Source organism: Lithobates pipiens, unplaced genomic scaffold (genome assembly GCF_037356315.1).
Source record: "Lithobates pipiens isolate NorthernLeopardFrog02 unplaced genomic scaffold, aLitPip1_a1.2 Scaffold_8, whole genome shotgun sequence".
Lineage (NCBI taxonomy): Eukaryota > Metazoa > Chordata > Amphibia > Anura > Ranidae > Lithobates > Lithobates pipiens.
The window spans coordinates 618757163-618777579 of NW_027507903.1; the positions used below are offsets into that span (position 1 = coordinate 618757163).

A 20417-nucleotide genomic window follows, 5' to 3' on the forward strand; every position below is an offset into this window, starting at 1 on the left:
CCCCCCGTGTAGTCCGTCCTCCCCCCCCCCCCCGTGTAGTCCGTCCTCCCCCCCCCCCCCCCCGTGTAGTCCGTCCTCCCCCCCCCCCGTGTAGTCCGTCCTCCCCCCCCCCCCCCCGTGTAGTCCGTCCTCTCCCCCCCCCCGTGTAGTCCGTCCTCCCCCCCCCCCGTGTAGTCCGTCCTCTCCCCCCCCCCGTGTAGTCCGTCCTCCCCCCCCCCCGTGTAGTCCGTCCTCCCTCCCGTGTAGTCCGTCCTCCCTCCCGTGTAGTCCGTCCTCCCTCCCGTGTAGTCCGTCCTCCCTCCCGTGTAGTCCGTCCTCCCTCCCGTGTAGTCCGTCCTCCCTCCCGTGTAGTCCGTCCTCCCTCCCGTGTAGTCCGTCCTCCCTCCCGTGTAGTCCGTCCTCCCTCCCGTGTAGTCCGTCCTCCCTCCCGTGTAGTCCGTCCTCCCTCCCGTGTAGTCCGTCCTCCCTCCCGTGTAGTCCGTCCTCCCTCCCGTGTAGTCCGTCCTCCCTCCCGTGTAGTCCGTCCTCCCTCCCGTGTAGTCCGTCCTCCCTCCCGTGTAGTCCGTCCTCCCTCCCGTGTAGTCCGTCCTCCCTCCCGTGTAGTCCGTCCTCCCTCCCGTGTAGTCCGTCCTCCCTCCCGTGTAGTCCGTCCTCCCTCCCGTGTAGTCCGTCCTCCCTCCCGTGTAGTCCGTCCTCCCTCCCGTGTAGCCCGTCCTCCCTCCCGTGTAGCCCGTCCTCCCTCCCGTGTAGCCCGTCCTCCCTCCCGTGTAGCCCGTCCTCCCTCCCGTGTAGCCCGTCCTCCCTCCCGTGTAGCCCGTCCTCCCTCCCGTGTAGCCCGTCCTCCCTCCCGTGTAGCCCGTCCTCCCTCCCGTGTAGCCCGTCCTCCCTCCCGTGTAGCCCGTCCTCCCTCCCGTGTAGCCCGTCCTCCCCCCCGTGTAGTCCGTCCTCCCCCCCGTGTAGTCCGTCCCCCCCCTCGTAGTCCTACAGACCTGAGAGTGGAGGACACACTGGGGGGGGGGGGGGGGGGACCTGCACAGCACACCCACCATGCACGGATCCCACAGCTCTGCTGGCTTGTGTGACACAAATGAATAGATCCAGAATAGTAAATGCATGAAGAGGACGGTGTTAATGTGTGAACACAGTTGGCACATTTCTGGTTTTCATTACAGAGAAGGAAATGACAGAGTCCGGTGAGGTTGGCGAATCATATTTTATTCTGTTTCACATCATTATAGTAACAAAACATAAGAGCTAACAGTCTACAGAGACAGGGAACTGGATGGACATTAGGATACTTGGAACTTGGGGAGCTCATTACCCAGAATAACCTTCCGCTCCACCCCCGACTCTGTGATGGCGGCAAGACGAATAACCCCACCGCTGGACCCGTCCCGTTCCATCGCCAATGCCAACGCTAAAAGACAAAAGAGAGAGAAAGACATTCAGTTCCACAGATGACAGTATAACAGTCCCTGACATGTGAGGTCATACACTCACCGGACACTTTATTAGGAACACCTGTTCAATCGCTCGGTAACACAGATTGCTAATCGGCCAATCACATGGCAGCAACTCAATGTATTTAGGCATCTAGGTGTGGTAAAGACGACTTGCTGAAGTTCAAACCGAGCATCCGAATGGGGAAGAAAGGGGATTTAAGTGACTTTGAACGTGGCATGGATGGTGCCAGATGACCGGGTCTGAGTATTTTATAAACTGATCTACTGGGATTTTCACACACAAACCATCTCTAAGGTTTACAGAGAATGGTCCGAAAAAGAGAAAATATCCAGTGAGCGGCAGCTGTGTGGAGGAAAATGCCTTTTTGATAAGGATGAGCTCAGGTGTGTTCGCAACTCCACGTGCCAGGAAGCTGACACTCCACAGCGCTAATCACAGGCAGCGAGACATTTCCTGATCTGTGCAGCTGCGGATCAGGATATGTCTCACTGCTTGTGATTATTGCTGCGGAGTGTCAGCTTCCTGGCGGGCGTGGGCACGGACACGTGGAGTTGCAAACATGCCTGAGCTCATCCTTACTTGTCAGAGGAGAATGGGCAGACTGGTCTGAGATGATAGAAAGGTAACAGTAACTCAAATAATCACTCATTGCATCCAAGCTATGCAGAATACATCTCTGAACGCACAACACTTAGAACTTTGCAGCAGATGGGCTACAGCAAACCACACCGGGTGCCACTCCTGCCAGCTAAGAACAGGAAATTGAGGCAACAATTCGCACAGGATCACCAAAATTGGACAACAGAAGATTGGAAAAAAACGTTGCCTGGTCTGATAGGTTTCAATTTCAGCTGCGACATTCAGATGGTCGGGTCAGAATTTGGTGCATGGATCCATCCTGCCTTGTACCAATGGTTCAGGCTGGTGGTGGTGGTGATGTTATGGTGTGGGGGGGATATTTTCTTGGCTCACTTTGGGCCCCTTAAAATAAAAACATGGATCCATCCTGCCTTGTACAATCAGTTTCAGGCTGGTGGTGGAGATGTTGTGGTGTGGGGGGGATATTTTCTTGGCACACTTTGGGCCCCTTAGTACCAATCGAGTATCATTTAAACCCCACGGCCTACCCGAGTATTGTTACTGACCATGTCCACCGCTTTATGACTACAGTGTCCCCATCTTCTGATGGCTCCTTCCAGCAGGATAATGCCCCATGTCACAAATCTCCAATCATCTCACCGCTGAACAATGAGGTCCCTGTACTCCAATGTCCTCCACACTCACCACATCTCATCCAATAGAGCACCTTTGGGATGTGGTGGAACGGGAGAGTCACATTAGGGATGTGCAGCCGACAAATCTGGAGGAACTACGTGATGCTATCATGTCACTATGGACCAAAATCTGAGAAATGTTTCCAACACCTTGTTGAATCTATTCCATGAAGAATGAAAGACAGTTGTGAAGGCAAAAGGGGGTCCAACCCGGTACTATGAAGGTGTACCTAATAAAGTGTCGGGTGAGTGAATGTCACCCTGCAGGAGAAGGACAGACACATCTCAGAGTCACATTGATCTCACCGTTGGCTGTAAACGTCATGCACTCCTCCTTGGTCATTCCGGTCTTGTATGTGGAATCCACAAAGCCGTAGATATATGAACTTCCGGAGCCTCCTATGGAGAATGGCTGGTGGACCATCATGCCCCCCATAGGCACAGTATAAACCTGTGTGAGAAAAACAGAATATCAGGGAGTCTGAACACTATGGAGTACAGATTGAGGGGGGGGGGGGGTCTGTGTGGTTCTCTCAATATATAGAGGAACAATTAAATTGCTGTGCATCAAATATAACAAAAACAGAAAAAAAAAAAAAAAAAAAGACACAAAACGTCTCCATTGTCCTTAGTAACTGATAAATCAAACACATAAATCTTCAATCTTCCTCCTGTGTCATGTCTGCCTCCACTAATAGGTAGAAAACCTGCTCACCTCCTCCTAAGACCTCTCAATGGGTCAAGATGGGCACACCAAATACATTATATAGATCGCTTGTGTCCAATAAAAAACCTTCTTCTCTGAGGAGTACTGTGTTGATGAGCAAAATGATTCCAGGATGGAAGGAAGCGTTGGGCACTGTCACAGGGACCCTGCTCCCCCAAACCCCCCCCGATTGCTTCCCTGCTTTCCGTAGCACTGACCCCCGTCATATTGTCCCTACTGCCATCCTGTGCCCAGCGCTCTGCACAAAGCCCCAAGCAGAGGACTTCCCTTTGTTTTCCTGACTGAGTGGCAGGCAGTCTGCTCCCCCCACTGTGCCTGTGGATTCCCCACACACAGGATACAAGCCTGTCGGTGGTGCACGCTCCCCTTCTCCCGTCTCCGTGGGCATGGCGCGACCCCGCTCTTCCCACACTCCATGCCTGCCGAAGACAAAGGGTACCCAGAGTGGGGGGCGGGCGTTTAGGGGAGCATGCTTTGCCTAGGTAACCCAACGCCATGCCTTGGATTACCTGGAGACAGAAGCGTGCTCAACTCCAGCAATATATGCCAGAGCGTTGCACCGGCAAGTAATTAATTCCTGCTCAGTGCTGTGGGTGGTCTTAGGTCTTAAGCTGCGGCCAGACCTCCATGGACCCCGCTGTCTCAGATCTAGTGAAATCCTGGAGAGCCCTGCCTGAGCTGCCTCTCTACCAGTCCTGGAGCCCCACGCCTGGATACACCTCTGCTGCTGGCTAGTGAGTCCTTAACTATTACTGTGCAAGAGGTCTGCCTCCTCCCTGTGCGGATGAGTCCAATCCCTGCTGTGCCAACCCTGCTCTGCCCATGTGTTCAGGAATTTGACCCTTGCTGTACCAAACACTCCTATGCGTGCCCAGGACTCCCCCCGTGCCCTGCCTGTACGGATGACTCAAATCCCTGCTGCGCCAACCCAGCTCTGCCCGTGTGTCGAAGACTTTGACCCTTGCTGTACCAAACACTGCTCTGCGTGCCCAGGATACCCCCCTGTGCCCTGCCTGTGCAGATGAGTAAAATCACTGCTGTACTAAACACTGCTCTGCATGCCCAGAACCCCCCCTTGTACCTTGCCCGTGCTGAAGACTCAAATCCCTGCTGTGCCAACCCTGCTCCGCCCGTGTGCCCAGGACTTTAACCTCTGCTGCACCAAACACTGCTCTGTCAATGTGCCAAGGACTCCAACCCCTGCTGTGCCTTCTGTTTTCCCTGTGGACCACCTCCCCTTTACTGTCCCCTATTGCCGCCCCACGGATCACTCTTCATTGCTACATCTTCTGGTTGATCTGTGGACTAGTTCCCCCTCCTGCCTGTACGCCGAGTTCCCCAATAAACGCCCGTGCGTCGGGTACCGTGTGATTGGTACCAGTGAGCTCTATTCCTGCGCTCCTAGTTTGTTTCCAATTGGACACAAGTGATCTTTAGATTTGGTGTGATGAGAACATCTTGACCTTGGTCTTAGGAGGTGAGCAGGTTTTCAATGACATGACACAGGAGGAAGATTGAAGGTTTATGTGTCACTAATTGCACTGCAGTGTTTGGTATATCACCGTTACTAAGAACTGAATGGAGAATTTGTGTTTTTTTTTTGCTATGATATTTGATGCACAGCAATTTAATTGTTGTGCTGCACCGGTGCTTCTCGACCCTGTCCTGAAGTACCCCCAACAGGACATGTTTCGGGAATTTCTCTTAGATAAAATAGCTGTCCAAAATACCAAACCACTGACTCCGATTTAAAGCACTTGTGCAAGATAAAGGAAAACCCGCAAACATGGCCTGTCGGGGGTACTTGAGAACTAAGGTTGAGAGCCCCTGATCTACACTATTTTTTGGAGGTGTTGTGGAGTCGCCTGCGCGGTGTTTGAGTGAGCAACAATTCACTAATAGGATTGTTCTATTTATTTCATATTTTCGTTCTGTAATTCTTTCTACACTCATATTGGTATAGGTTTGCGCTGTCTGCATTCGGCTTTTACTTTTTGGCGTCCATGCCGTGTCTTCTCTCACCTGTCCACCTTTTCTGGAATCCCATCCAGCTACGATGATCCCGGCCATCAGATCTTCGCGGTACCTGTAGCACATGTCCTTGAAGAGACTGGCGGCGGTGTGTACGAGGGGGGCAGAACCCAGCTCAATGCTATCAGGAACAAGAAAGGGCACCATTACTATCATCACACTTCCAGAACTTTCCTCAAAATCCTTTTCAATTTGTCACATAGAACACAACACCTACAGTGCTTTGAAAAAGTATTCATACCCCTTGACATTTTCCACCTTTTGTCATGTTACAACCAAAAACCTAAATGTATTTTATTGGGATTTTATGTGATGGACCAACACAAAGTGGCACATAATTGTGAAGTGGAAGAGAAATAAATGGTTTTCAACTTTTTTTTTACAAATATGTGAAAAGTGTGGGGTACATTTGTATAGCGCCCCCGAGTCAATACTTTATAGAACCACCTTTCACTGCAATTACAGCTGCAAGTCTTTTTGGGGATGTCTCTACCAGCTTTGCACATCTAGAGAGGGACATTTTTGCCTATTCCCCTTTGTAAAATATCTCAAGCTCTGTCAGATTGGATGGAGAGCGTCTGTGAACAGCAATTTTCAATTGGATTCAGGTCTGGACATTGACTGGGCCATTCTAACACATGAATATGCTTTGATCTAAACCAGTGTTTCTCAACTCCAGTCCTCAAGGCGCCCGGACAGGTCATGTTTTCAGGATTTCCATTATTTTTCACAGGTGGATTGATCAGTTTCACTGCCTTAGTAATTACCATAGCTGTTTCATCTGAGGGAAATCCTGAAAACCTGACCTGTTGGGGCGCCTTGAGGACTGGAGTTGAGAAACACTGCTCTAAACCATTCCATTGTAGCTGTGGCTGTATGTTTAGGGTCATCGTTTTTGCTGGAAGGTGAACCTCCCCCTCAGTCTCAAGTCTTTTGCAGACTCTAATGCCGCGTACACACGACTGGAATTCTCGTCGGAAAAAGCTCTGATGGTTTCCCTGACGGAATTCCGACGGAATTTGGCTCAAGCTGTCTTGCCTACACACGGTCACACCAAATTCCGATCGTTTAGAATGGGGTGACGTACAACACATACGACGGGACTAGAAAAAGGAAGTTCAATAGCCAGTAGCTTCCGCCTCCTATTTGAATCTGAGCATGCGTGAGTTTTGGCGTGTCGGAATTGCATACACACGATCGGGAATTTCTGATATAAAGGGTTTTCCATCGGGAAAATTGACATAAATTTTTGGCTGGTGGAAATTCGGACAGCTAAATTCCGATGGAGCATACACACGTCCGCATTTTCAGATGAAAAGCTCTCATCGGTCTTTTTCTGGCCGGAATTCCGATCGTGTGTACGCGACATTACAGGTTTTCTTCTACAGATTTCCCTGTATTTGGCTCCATCCTTCTTCCTATCAACTCTGACCAGCTTCCCTGTCCCTGCTGTAGAAAAGCATCGCTGCAACATGATGCTGCCACCACCATGTTTCACGGTGGGGATGGCGAGTTCAGGGTGATGTGCAGTGTTAGTTTTCCGCCACAAATAGCGTTTTTCTTTTAGGCCAAAAAGTTCCATTTTGCTCTCATCTGACCAGAGCACCTTCGTCCACATGATTGCTGTGTCCCCCACATGGCTTCTCACAAACTTCTTATGGCTTTCTTTCTTGCCACTCTTCCACAAAAGGCCAGATTTGTGGAGGGTACGACTAATATACATATAGTGAACCGTACAAATAAAATAAAAAAACAAATAAAAATTCATTCTGCGTGATATCAATATTGCAAAACTTTTGGCACAGGTAAAATGAGGATCTCACATTCCACTGTGTAAAAACCAAAGTCTCTGCCAATATTTTTTACACAGTGGAACGCGATTTCCTCTTTTTACCTGTGCCAAAAGTTTTTCTATATTAATATCACGCAGAAGGAGTTTTTATTTTTATTTGTCTGGTTCATTATATGCTCCTAATTATTCACATATCTTAGTGGTATACTGTGCAATATTAGCAGGTTAAAGCGGAGGTCCACCTTAAAGTGGACCTTCTGCTCATCGGAACCCTCCCCCCCTCCGGCGCCACAATTGGCACCTTTCAGGGGGGAGGGGGGTGCAGATACCTGTACAGTACAGGTATCTGCACCCACTTCCGGGATAGCTCTCTGCGGAAAGGGGCGTAGATTACGCCCCTTTCCGCAAGTGCCCGCCCCTTTCCGCAAGTGCCCCGCTGCCTGCTGGGAAAACACACAGATCCCAGAGGCAGCGGGGAGCGTCCTTATTGCGCAGCGCGGCTCGTGCATACGCAGTAGGGAACCGGGAAATGAAGCCGAAAGGCTCCATTTCCTGATTCCCATACCTAAGATGGCGGCGGCAGCACCCGAGAAACAATCTACAGATCGGCTTCGGGTGCCGACATCGCGGGCGCGCTGGACAGGTAAGTGTCACTATTTTAAAAGTCAGCAGCTGCAGTATTTGAAGCTGCTGGCTTTAAAAAAAAAAAAAAAAAAAAAAAAAAACGCGGAGTCCCGGCGGACTCCCGCTTTAATATTAGTGCAATTGTTTACTTGAAATATTTCTAATTTTGTGTAATCAGTTCACATATTATATTGCAGCTATATTATTTAGTTATCTTTTAATATTTTTTTCCTCACATAATTTGTTTATTCACATCAGTATATCTTTACGCATATCCCCAATATTAAGCCCCGTACACACGATCAGAAAATCGTACGGAAAAAAATAACGCTTTTGAAGCGATCGTACGATAATCGGATAGTTAGTACAGAGCTTTTCAAGAGCCGATTCATGACAGTTCATCTGATAATAATTTGATCGGACATGCATGAAAAAAAATAAAAAAAAATAATTTTGTACGATTTTCGTTTAATCAGTACAGTTGTTTGAAAATGCAATACAAATATACCTTACAACACATGACATCGCTTCTGAATTTTGATTCTGTTGTATGAGAATTTTCGGGGCTTTAGTAAACTCTTCGACCCCATTCACACCTGAGCGTTTTGTAGCTTGAAGCCTGAAGCTACAAAACGCTGGAGGGGAAAAAAATCCATTATTCTCAATGGAGACGGTTCACATCTCCACTCCATGTCGCCTGAAGCCGAACGCCTGAAGCTCAAACAAGATCCGGACCCTTTTTTGTCGCTCAAGTCGAGCAGATTTGGGCGTTTTTTCTTCTTTTAACATTGGTGACCTTTTGCCCTGCACAAAATCACGGAAAATTGCGTTAAAAAACGATGCGAATCGCAGTAAAAAACGCCGCAAACAACGCCGCAAATTTGCGCGATTTTCTGCTTGAAAACGCTATGCTCAGGTGTGAATACAGCCTTCAGGTTCGATCTGAGATTAGCATTAAAAAAAAAAAACAAAAAACGAAGGATCGTTCATCCGATAATCTCATTGTGTGCACCAGTCATTACCCTAAGGGCCGGTTCACACTGCAGGTGATGCGAGGCGACACCGACTTGCCTCGCCGCGACCTGCCGCGACCTCAGCGGCAACTTGCAGATGACTTCTGTATAGAAGTCAATGCAAGTCACCCCGAGGTCGCCCGAAAGTAGTACAGGAACCTTTTTTCTGAGTCGGAGCGACTCGAGTCACTCCTCTTAGAACGGTTCCATTGTACAGAACGGGGGCGACTTGTAAGATAGCGGCGAGGCGAGTCGTGTCGCCTCGCATCGCCCGCAGTGTGAACCGGCCCTTACTAATTACAGTCTTTGAGAAGCCATGTTTTCCATATTTCAGATTGATAATGGCCAACAAGCTTAAAACACCTGGAAAAAAAAGCTGCACCAATACTGGATGGGTGTATCACTGAACGGCTGTGGGAGGGCAGATGGATAAATGGCTCTCTATTTTAGGTTATACACTATATGGCCAAAAGTATGTGGGCACCAGACCATCCCACCTACCTATATGGCCAAAGTATGTGGGCACCAGACCTACGCACCTACCTATATGGCCAAAGCACGCGGGCACCAGACCATCCCACCTACCTATATGGCCAAAGCACGCGGGCACCAGACCATCCCACCTACCTATATGGCCAAAGCATGCGGGCACCAGACCATCCCACCTACCTATATGGCCAAAGCATGCGGGCACCAGACCATCCCACCTACCGTCAGGGGAGCGGAGCCTGTGATGTGGGGGAGGGGGCCTCCGTCAGGGGAGCGGAGCCTGTGATGTGGGGGAGGGGGCCTCCGTCAGGGGAGCGGAGCCTGTGATGTGGGGGAGGGGGCCTCCGTCAGGGGAGCGGAGCCTGTGATGTGGGGGGGGGGGGCTTCCGTCAGGGAGCGGAGCCTGTGATGTGGGGGGGGGGGCTTCCGTCAGGGAGCGGAGCCTGTGATGTGGGGGGGCTCTGTCAGGGAGCGGAGCCTGTGATGTGGGGGGGGGGGGCTCCGTCAGGGAGCGGAGTCTGATGTCGGGGAGGGGGCCTCCATCAGGGAGCGGAGTCTGTGATTGGGGGGGGGGGCGGGGCTCTGTCAAGTCTGTGATGGGGAGGAGCCTCTGAAATACTAATAAGTTTAAAATGATTATTTTAAAAAATTGTATTTTCAAGTTTTTTTTTTTTTGCACTACAAATAAGATATGTGCAGTGTGCATAGGAATTCGTTCATATTTTTTTCATACTATAGTCCGGCCCCCCAAAAAGTTTGAAGACCCCTGATGTAGAGCTTCCCTATCCCATACATCAACCTACACCAGGCCCACTTAGACATCAATGACTGCAATTCATTGGTGTCTCTACATAGGGCCACACTGCCGCGTATTGGTGGCTCTGGTGATGTTTATGTGATATCTGATTTGAAATTCATTGCTATAATTTTAATTTGCACTCTAATTTAATGCATTTGTAATAAAAACGATATATTTTTATAACGATATAAGTCTACTGTTCGTCATGGTGATCTCGGACTTGGAGCTGATGTAGGACTACAACATCACACCACTGCTGCAGCACAGAGGAGAGTACGGATGTTTGTTTTCTTACAAAGCCCACCCCTTCTCTCTCATACAATGAAGAACGTGTTGGATTCTCACCTGTGGAAACCGAGCTGGTAGGTGACGGCGTCGGCGATGGCTTGCGTGTCGGCGGCACTGCCAGAGCGACAGCAGAAGATGCGATCGTGTACCGGAGTCAGCTTGTCTGTTACTCTGTTAGCGATGTATGAACTACAAGAGAAGGAGGACAAGAGCTCTGTAAGTGACAGAGTGCCATGTACAATATGGTGACAGACTTAAAGTGGGTCTAAAGGCTCAAGGTTTTTAATGCAGCAAGGTTAAAAAAAAAACAAAAAAAAAACCACAATAATAATAATAAAAAAACAAAACAAAACAAAAAAAACCTTGTGTGTGCGCGCAGCAGGCCCCCCTCCCCCCACAGCCTCCCCCTACACCTCTGCCACCTCCCCCCGCCCCCAATCTGACAGGAGAGCTGATTGGTCACAGCTGATCACATGGTACAGAGCCTACGTCATAGGCTCTTTACCACGATCGAAGTTGCGGTGCGTCAGGGTGACATAGTACACCACCGATCGCCGCGCTGCACGCAATCGCGGCCTATCGTGCTGGATGTGGTTTACCGGGGTAGGCGGCCCGGCGCTTCTGCCGTTATTGATCACAGCAGAAACCAATCAGCGGGTGCCGGCCACAATGGATGTCTGCCGGTACCCGCTGATCATCAAGGAGAGAGAGGCTGGGCGGAGCTCTGCCTATGTAAACAATGCACAGTTCCGTCCCGACAGCGGTGACTTGGATATTGTGGCGGACAATCTGACACATTGTGGGGACCAGTGACAGTGCTAAAAATATGCACTGTCACTGTACTGATACTGGCAGGGAAGGGGTTAACATCCTTTAGTGAAAAAAGCACAGCAAATGGAAAGTCACCCGTACTAATGCTGGGACACAGCGCCCACTTATACAGCGAATGATACCAGTGTGCCCACCGCACTTGAAATGTGGAGGACAAGCACGGGAAGGTCTACACACAAAGAGAGGAGGGGACCACGCAGGAAGGAGGGGACCCGGCGCGGGACGCCCCGCGGGAAGGAGGGGACCCGGCGCGGGACGCCCCGCGGGAAGGAGGGGACCCGGCGTGGGAGCTACTGCCAGAGCATCTTCTGTACCCTCCACATCTAAGCCAATACCGATCTGCCAATCTACCAAAGCCATAACCTACCCGGTTGTAGTCCGTGAATCAGCACCGAGAACCACTCCGCCATCAAACTCCACGGCCATAATTGTGGTCTGTGGTGAGAAAGACGAAAAAAAAAAGTCACATTAAGACAAACAATGAAAGTCATGTGCTAGAAAATGATGGTGGTAATTGAGAGGGAGAATAGGGGTAGGAGTGGAATGATGGACAGCGGGGGTGGGGAGGTTGAAGGTCCACTAGACCTCCTAGAAGCCAGTCTAAAATAGATCTTTCCTTCTCCTAGGCCTCCTATATAAAATAGATCTTTCCTTTTCATAGGCTGAATAACAAATCACCATCCGTCTAGTATTCATGGTTTTCATAGAGCGGACGTCTCTCTGGCAGATCATATTCTAAGGCAGGCCATAGATAATGCAATTTTCTTTCCTGGAACCATGGGTTGCAGGAAGAAAAAAAAAAGAAGAAGAGAGCAATCACTCAACACTGATGTGTTGATGGGGGGATCCCTCCCACAATAATGATGTGTTCTGCCAGCAGAACACAAGGATTACTGCTGTTCGCATGCAACAAAAATTCAACAGGTAGGATGTACCCAAGTCGATCGATGGATCAACTTCAGTACAACCAGCCTGCCCATAGATGGATCGAATCTTGGCCAGTGCAGCAGAGACTGGCTGAGATTTATGTAATCTATGGCTGGATTTAAAGGACAAACCCCACCCCCGACTGTGCAGGTGAATTCCCTCTTAGGATCAAAACCATTTCATGCAAACCTCACCAATGACAGGTTCTCTTCATTATACATTAATAAACCATCTGTCACAGAGGAAAACCTGAGACACTTCAAGGGGTACAAAAAAACATAAAAAAAATATATACAAATCTATATGTGTATCATTCATACAAAACATAATATATATATATATATATATTTGCATTCCTACAAGAGAAAAATAAAATATATATATATTTTTTTCTCTTGTATGAATGATACACATATAGATAGTTTGATAGCGAAAGCTATAGATATATTTATTTTATTTATTCCCTTGGGAATATATCATATTAAAATATTATCATCATAATTATACTAAAATGTTATATTTTAATATAACAAAATGTTTGTTTTTTAATATGTAATATAATCATCTAATATATAAAAATTATAAAATGTTATGTTTATATACAGAATTAAATAAGAAAAAAAAAAAAATTATATATAATTTTTTTCTTATGCAATTCTGTATATAAACATAACATTTTATAATTTTTATATATTAGATTATCAAATATTTATTTAAAAAAAACATTTTCTATATTAAAATTAAATCATAATTATAATGAAAATGTATATGTGATATATTCCTAAAGGATAATCTATCCTTGGGGGAAAAAAATGTGTGTATATATATATGTATATAATGTGTGTATATATTTTTTTTTTAAATATAAGAAAAACAAACATAGGTTTTATAAAATGTAAATAAAAAGAGAAAAATTTTACTGTTCTATCAGGATAATACACAACAATAAAATATCGTATTGAATTAATATTAAAATGTTATTTTGTATATATTATTTTATATATATATATATATATATATATATATATAATTATATTTTATAATTCTTTATATAATCAAGTTATTTTTATATATAGCTTCCTATTTTAAAAAAAAAGTTTAGATATTATCATATATATTTAATTAAATCAGTCTACAATTTGATATATATATATATATATTGGGATATGTTGAAGCCTTCTGGCCCCCTTCTGCCGTCCCCCTTAGTAGTCAATGCACACAAGTTCCACCACCAGCGGCCTAGCCGTCAGGCTTTCCCCGGTATCCCGTAGGCCCCACCAAGCGCACGGCACTTCCGGTCGGACTCACCCCGGTGGTGACCTCCCGGTTCATCCAGTCCATTTCAGCGGGCTGCCCTCCGGTTAGACCCAAGACCCCAGGATTCAGCATCTTCATAGCCGCCATGATTCTAGTGTCTGCAGTCAGGAGGAGGGGTCTAAGCGGCGAGTAACTCGAGGGCGCGGGAGGAGCAAGATGGCGGGTGCCTGGCGAGCTGAATCACCGCAAGGGTGTATCAAGATGGCGGAGCTATTGTATAGTATCTAGTACATACTCATTTGAGGGAGTACTTAGATGGAGGAGATAGGCTCCCAGGCTTTACGTGAGCGGAAGCTACTGTAGAGGAGTACCAAGATGGCGGACATCTCTCCATGAGACAGCATTATCATGCTCTATTTGAGTATAGCAATATGGCCACCTCAGTAACAGGTGTAGAAATATGGCAGACAGGCCTCTCAACAAATTATATGTACATATAAAATGAGTCTACTGTTCAAAAGTACACCTACAGATGCCTATATTGAGTAAAATAGACCAAATTTTTGTCATGAGGTGTATTGCAAAATTATATTCATGAGTAATATCACCGATATGTGATGCACTGCTTTGGCATTAAATGAACATTGTTGTTACAATAGTGTCTTTATGGATCTTGCTTTGTGCACTGGTGTGCTTTCATGTTGGAACAAGGAGGCACCATCCCCACAATGTTCCCACAAAGTTGGGAGCATGAAATTGTCCAAAATGTCTTGGTTTACTGACGCCTTAAAGCTAGGGTTGCCACCTTTTCTTCAAGCCAAACCCGAACACTTTAGCGGGGCACATTTTTATTCGTAGTATACACTATAGGATTATAAAAGACCTGAGACACCTTTGGGTGCCCCAAGCAGAGTGGTAATGCAGCATGCTGCGGCAAACAGTGGGTGTGGCCAAACTGTTTTTGCTGACATCATGCCCTCCCCAAGTGATGCCAAACCTGCCCCCAGACAGCGTCCCGCAGCTCACGAATGGCAACAGATGTTTGTGTGACTATCTCAGTTACTTGAGGAGCCACAGCTCAGTCTAAATAATGTGTCCGGGTTTCAGGCAGACTGAAACCTGGACACAAGATTCCAAACCCGAACTGTCCGGGTGAATCCTGGACAGGTGGCAACCCTACTTAAAGCGGAGTTCCACACAAAAATGGAACTTCCGCTTTGAGCATTCCTTGCCCCCTTACATGCCACATTTGCCATGTAATTTTTTTTTGGGGGGGGAGTGGGGGCTTTGTTAGGAGGGGGACTTCCTGTCCCACTTCCTCCTTCTGCCCAGGGACTGCTAAGACGACTCCTCCTTTCGCCTTAGGCCGCCCATCCCTCTAGGCGATCTCCTGGGACACGTGACAGGTCCCGGGAGATCACCTGTCCACTCCGGGAGCGCATCTCGACTCAGGCATGTGCCGTACGTGCCCGGCCGTGAAGCCGAAAGCTGTCACGGCCGGGTGCTCAGAGTGGCAATGGAGGCGCCGGCGGAGAGGAGGGGGAGAGGAGCGATGCTCCGTTCAGCCGCATCGCTGGACCGTGGAACAGGTAAGTGTCTGTTTATTAAAAGTCAGCAACAACACTTTTTGTAGCTGCTGACTTTTAATAAACATAAAAACCCTGGAACTCCGCTTTAAGAGTTCCCTTCACTGGAACTAAGGGGCCAAGCCCAACCCCTGAAGAACAATTCCACACCATAATCCCCCCTCCACCAAATGATTTGGACCAGTACACAAAACAAGGTCCATAAAGTCCATAAAGACTGTCCTGCACAGAGTCCTGACCTCAACACAATAGAACACCTTTGGGATGAATTAGAGGGGAGATTGCGAGCCAGGCCTTCTGGTCCAACATCAGTACGCTACTTCACAAATGCGCTTCTGGAAGAATGGTCAAATATTCCCATACATACACTCCTAAACCTTGTGGACAGACTGGGATGTCATTAAAGTTCATGTGTGTAAAGTCAGGCATCCCAATACTTTAGTTTAGACAATATAGTGTATTTCTTTTTCCTATTCCTTGTCTGCTGGGTTGTCCTCAGAAACCATACTTACCCCTAGCAAGTCCAGCATTGTCACACACCAGGGCTTGTGCTGCCATCTTCCCTTCATACGTCATCAGGAGACTGGCTGTCTCTTCCTGGTTCTTGCAGCTGGCCCCCAATGATGCATCAAGCACATTCACAGTGGGGTGGAGAACCCCCCCTCCCCCGACGGCTTCTGAAATGTGTGACGTAAGTATCCCAGAATGGAGCGTCGTCACTTTCTTTTTTTTACTCCAAGCCACTGTAGGCTGGGTCATGCAAAGAAAGAAGGGGTTCCCACCATCCCTGTGCTGAGTTCCCAGGTCCATACACCTGCTGTGTCCATTATGAGGGGTTCCCACCATCCCTGTGCGGAGTTCCCAGGTCCATACACCTGCTGTGCCCATTATGAGGGGCTCCCACCATCCCTGCACTGAGCTCCCAGGTTGATACACCTGCTGTGCCCATTATAAGGGGTCCCCACCATCCATGTGCTGAGCTCCCAGGTCTGTCTGTACACCTGCTGTGCCCATTATGAGGGGTTCCCACCATCCCTGTGCGGAGTTCCCAGGTCCATACACCTGCTGTGCCCATTATGAGGAGTTCCCACCATCCCTGTGCGGAGTTCCCAGGTCCATACACCTGCTGTGCCCATTATGAGGGGCTCCCACCATCCCTGCACTGAGCTCCCAGGTTGATACACCTGCTGTGCCCATTATAAGGGGTCCCCACCATCCATGTGCTGAGCTCCCAGGTCTGTCTGTACACCTGCTGTGCCCATTATGAGGGGTTCCCACCATCCCTGTGCTGAGTTCCTGGGTTGATACATACATAGGTTGGACTTGATGGACGTGTGTCTTTTTTCAACCTCACCTACTATGTAACTATGATACACCTGCTGTGTCCATTATGAGGGGTTCCCACCATCCCTGTGCTGAGTTCCCAGATCTGTACACCTATGCCCATTATGAGGGGTTCCCAACATCCCTGTGCGTAGTTGCTGGGCGTGAACACATGCTGTGTCCATTATGAGGGGTTCCCACCATCCCTGTGCTGAGTTCCCAGGTCGGTACACCTGCTATGCCCATTATGAGGGGTGCTCACCATCCCTGTGCATAGTTCCTGGGCGTGAACACCTGCTGTGCCCATTAGAAGGAGTTCCTGGGTCTGACGATAGGGTAGAGGTGAGTTCAGAGGACACCCAAGCTCATCTCGACGCAGGAGACTTTGGAGGGGGGGTGGCAGTGTCCATCAGGTCTAGGAAGGCAAGCTACGCTCCTGGGTTGATACACCTACTGTGCACATTATAAGAGGTTCGCGCCATCCCTGTGCTGAGTAGGGATGAGCCGAACACCCCCCGGTTCGGTTCGCACCAGAACTTGCGAACGACCCCCGCGTTCGAAACGAACGTTAGAACCCCATTGAAGTCTATGGGACTCGAACGTTCGAAATGGAAAGTGCTAATTTTAACGGCTAATATGCAAGATACTGTCCTAAAAAGGGTTTGGGGACCTGCCTCCTGCCTCAGGGGACATGGGTCACTGCAAAAAAAAGTTTTAAAAACTGCCGTTTTGGCGGGAGCACTGATTTTAATGACGATTAAAGTGAAAAAAAAGGTGAAATATTCCTTTAAATATGGTGCCTGGGGGGTGTCTATAGTATGCCTGTGAAGTGCCACGTGTTTCCCGTGTTTAGAACAGTCCCTGCACAAAATGACATTAAACGGAAATAACACCATTTAAAACTGCTTGCGGTTTTAATGTTATATCTGGTTCCTGCAATATGGTTGAAAATCATTGAGAAACATGGCATGGGTAGCCCTCCCTGCCCATTACCAGCCTATTTGGGTTTTGTATGCATATTAAGGGGAACCCCGTACCCATATTAAAAAAAGGAAATGCGTGTGGCCCCCAGACCCTATATACTCAGAACAGCAGTATACAGGCGGTGCAAACAAGACAGGGACTGTGTAGGTTTGTTGTGTTAAGTTGAATCTGTTTGTAATTTTCAACCGGTACATTTTTAAAGTGTAGCTCCAGTCAAAAAAACTATTTTTAAGCTTTTTGGAAAACATAGGGAAGGGTTATCACCCCTGTATAATTTGTTTTGTCGTCCATCTTTTTTCATCTCACTTGCTGCTGTCTCCTTGCGTTTGCAAGTAGGAGATGTTTGTAAGTTGGATGTTTGAAAGTAGGGGCCTGCCCTATATTATAGCGGTATGTACTGGGTGCAGAGCACGCAGACAGCACGCACTATCTCCTAACACTACTGACTGCAAGCTCTATTATTAACCACTTGACCACTGGGCACTTAAACACCCTTAATAACCAGACCAATTTTCAGCTTTCGGTGCCCTCACATTTTGAATGACAATTACTCAGTCATGCAACACTGGACCTATAGGAAATGTTTGTCCTTTTTTTCACACAAATAGAGCTTTCTTTTGGTGGTAATTAATCACCTCTCAGTTTTTTATTTTTTGTGCTATAAAAGAAAAAAGACCGAAAATTCTGCGAAAAAATGAATTTTTCTTCGTTTCTGTTATAAAATTTAGCAGATTAGTAATTTTTTCTTCATAAATTTTGGCCAAAATTCATACTACTACATATCTTTGGTAAAAATAAGTACAAATTGGTGGATATTATTTGGTCTTTGTGAAAGTTATAGAGTCCACAAGCTATGGTGCCAATATCTGAAAATTGATCACACCTGAAGTACTGACGGCCTATTTCCTTTTTTTTTCCACAAAATTGTCATATTATCAGGTTATTTCACACACACAGCATATGCATACCAAAAGACCCTGGAGAATACAATGGTGGTCGTTGCAAATTTTTATCTCACACGGTATTTGCACAGCAATTTTTCAAACGCGTTTTTTGGGGGGAAAAAACATTTTGTGCTTAAAAAACAAACAAAAAAAACAGTAAAGTTAGCCCAATGTTTGCATAAAGTGAAAGATGAAGTTATACTGAGTAAATAGATATCAAACATGTCACTCTTCAAAATTGCACATGCCCGTGGAATGGCGCCAAACGTCGCTACTTAAAAAATCCCCATAGGCGACGCTTACATTTTTTTTTACTGGTTACATGTTTTGAGTTGCAGAGGAGGTCTAGGACTAGAATTATTGCTCTCGCTCTAACGTTCTCGGCGATACCTCACATGTGTGGTTTGAACACCGTTTTCATATGTGGGCGGGGCTTACACATGCGTTCGCTTCTGCATGCGAGCACATGGGGACAGGGGCGCTTTAAAAATTTTTTTTTTTTTTTTTATTGTTCATTTTACTTTATTTATTTTAGTTTGACATTTTTTTCCCCAAAAATATATTTTTGATCACTTTTATTCCTATTACAAGGAATGTAAACATCCCTTGTAATAGGAATATGGGGTGACAGGTCCTCTTTACAGTGAAATCTGGGGGTCAATATGACCCCACATCTCACCTCTAGGCTGGGAAGCCTGAAATAAAAAATAAAAAAAAAGATTCTGGCTTTGATCGTACTGGCGAGTTGGTAGAAGCACCGGAGGGCGGTGAGGGGTGGGGGGCGTCTATGGCTGGGTATTTCAGGGTATCACCGAGTATGGCTGGGTATCTCTGAGTATGGCTGGGTATGGCAATTTATGGCAGGGTATTGCAGAGTATTGGCGGGGTATTGGCGGGGTACTACAGAGTAATAGCAGGGTACTGCAGAGTATTGGGGGGTACTCCAGAGTAATGGCAGGGTACTGCAGAGTAATGGGGGTTACTGCAGAGTAATGGGGGGTACTGCAGAGTAATGGCAGGGTACTCCAGAGTAATGGCAGGGTACTGCACTGCAGAGTAATGGCGGGGTACTGCAGAGTAATGGCGGGGTACTGCAGAGTAATGGCAGGGTACTGCAGAGTATGCACTGGTATTGCAGAGTATTGGCAGGGAATTGAGGGGTTAAATTCGGTGAGCAGCGATGTGGGCACTGCAGATGCAGCCCACATCGCTGCTGACACCGATCTCTTTCCCCTCCGCTGTACCGATCGGTACAGAGAGGGGAGGGAGGAACCGGCGTCATAACATGACGCCGGTTTGTTTACAAGTGATCACTCCGTCATTTGACGGAGCGATCACGTGGTAAACGGCCGCGACGAGCGGCCGTTTACCGTGATCCGTGATGCGCCGGGTCCTGTGGACCCGGCGGTCACGGATGCTCTCGAGTGCGCGCCCCAGGGGGCGCGCGAGAGCAGAATTCTGGGAGGCCGTTAATTAACGGCCTCTCAGAGTTAAACAACCGCCCTGAAGCCGTTAATCGGCAATGGGCCGTTGTTAAGTGGTTAAAGCTAGATCACTAGCTATATAGGTGAGTTGAATATAGTGGTGTATACTGCGGTCAGGGCACAGACAACAACCACTACACAGCAGCAAGATAGGAAATCAGCCAAAAACGATTGGTGTGTACTGTGTTGAAGGTACACAGAACACCCACTGCTTCAGATGCCAACACACTACACGAGGCCGCCTCAAAGGCGGCCTTATATAGTGTGGGGCGTGCACTACACAGCCTGAGCTATGATTGGCCACAGGCAGGATGCCTGTGGCCAATCATGGCTCTCCTCGCTGCTGGCGCTACGATTGGCCAAGCATGCGGGGTCACAGTGCATGCTTGGCCAATCATGAGCCAGCAATGCACTGCGCCACCGCAGTGCATTGTGGTCCGCGCGCGCCACTCGAATTTTGACGCGAACGGCCCAAACGTTCGGAATTCGCCGAACGGCCGAACAGCCAATGTTCGAGTCGAACGTACGTTCGTCTCGAACACGAAGCTCATCCCTAGTGCTGAGTTCCGAAGTCCATACA

The 20417-nt window shown here is 47.7% G+C and overlaps 1 protein-coding gene across 1 annotated transcript; it reads right to left on the bottom strand.

The window, feature by feature from the left end:
• Nucleotides 1-1194: 1194 nt before the first annotated feature.
• PSMB6 (proteasome 20S subunit beta 6) lies at nucleotides 1195-13732 on the bottom strand. Its single transcript, XM_077470727.1, has 6 exons — nucleotides 13568-13732; nucleotides 11700-11767; nucleotides 10559-10690; nucleotides 5488-5617; nucleotides 3045-3189; nucleotides 1195-1417 (listed from the first exon to the last, which is right to left on the bottom strand). The coding sequence occupies exons 1-6, from the start codon at nucleotides 13661-13663 to the stop codon at nucleotides 1290-1292; spliced, it is 699 nt and encodes a 232-aa protein (XP_077326853.1). The 5' UTR covers nucleotides 13664-13732; the 3' UTR covers nucleotides 1195-1289.
• Nucleotides 13733-20417: the final 6685 nt, after the last annotated feature.

Coding starts and splice junctions, on each gene's coding strand:
- PSMB6 (XM_077470727.1), bottom strand. CDS start 13,663: ATGGCGGCTATGAAGATGCTGAATCCTGGGGTCTTGGGTCTAACCGGA. Junction 10,691..11,699: donor GATTCACGGACTACAACCGG/GTAGGTTATGGC, acceptor CTTCTCTTGTAG/TTCATACATCGCTAACAGAG. Junction 1,418..3,044: donor CATGACGTTTACAGCCAACG/GTGAGATCAATG, acceptor TTTGTCTTTTAG/CGTTGGCATTGGCGATGGAA.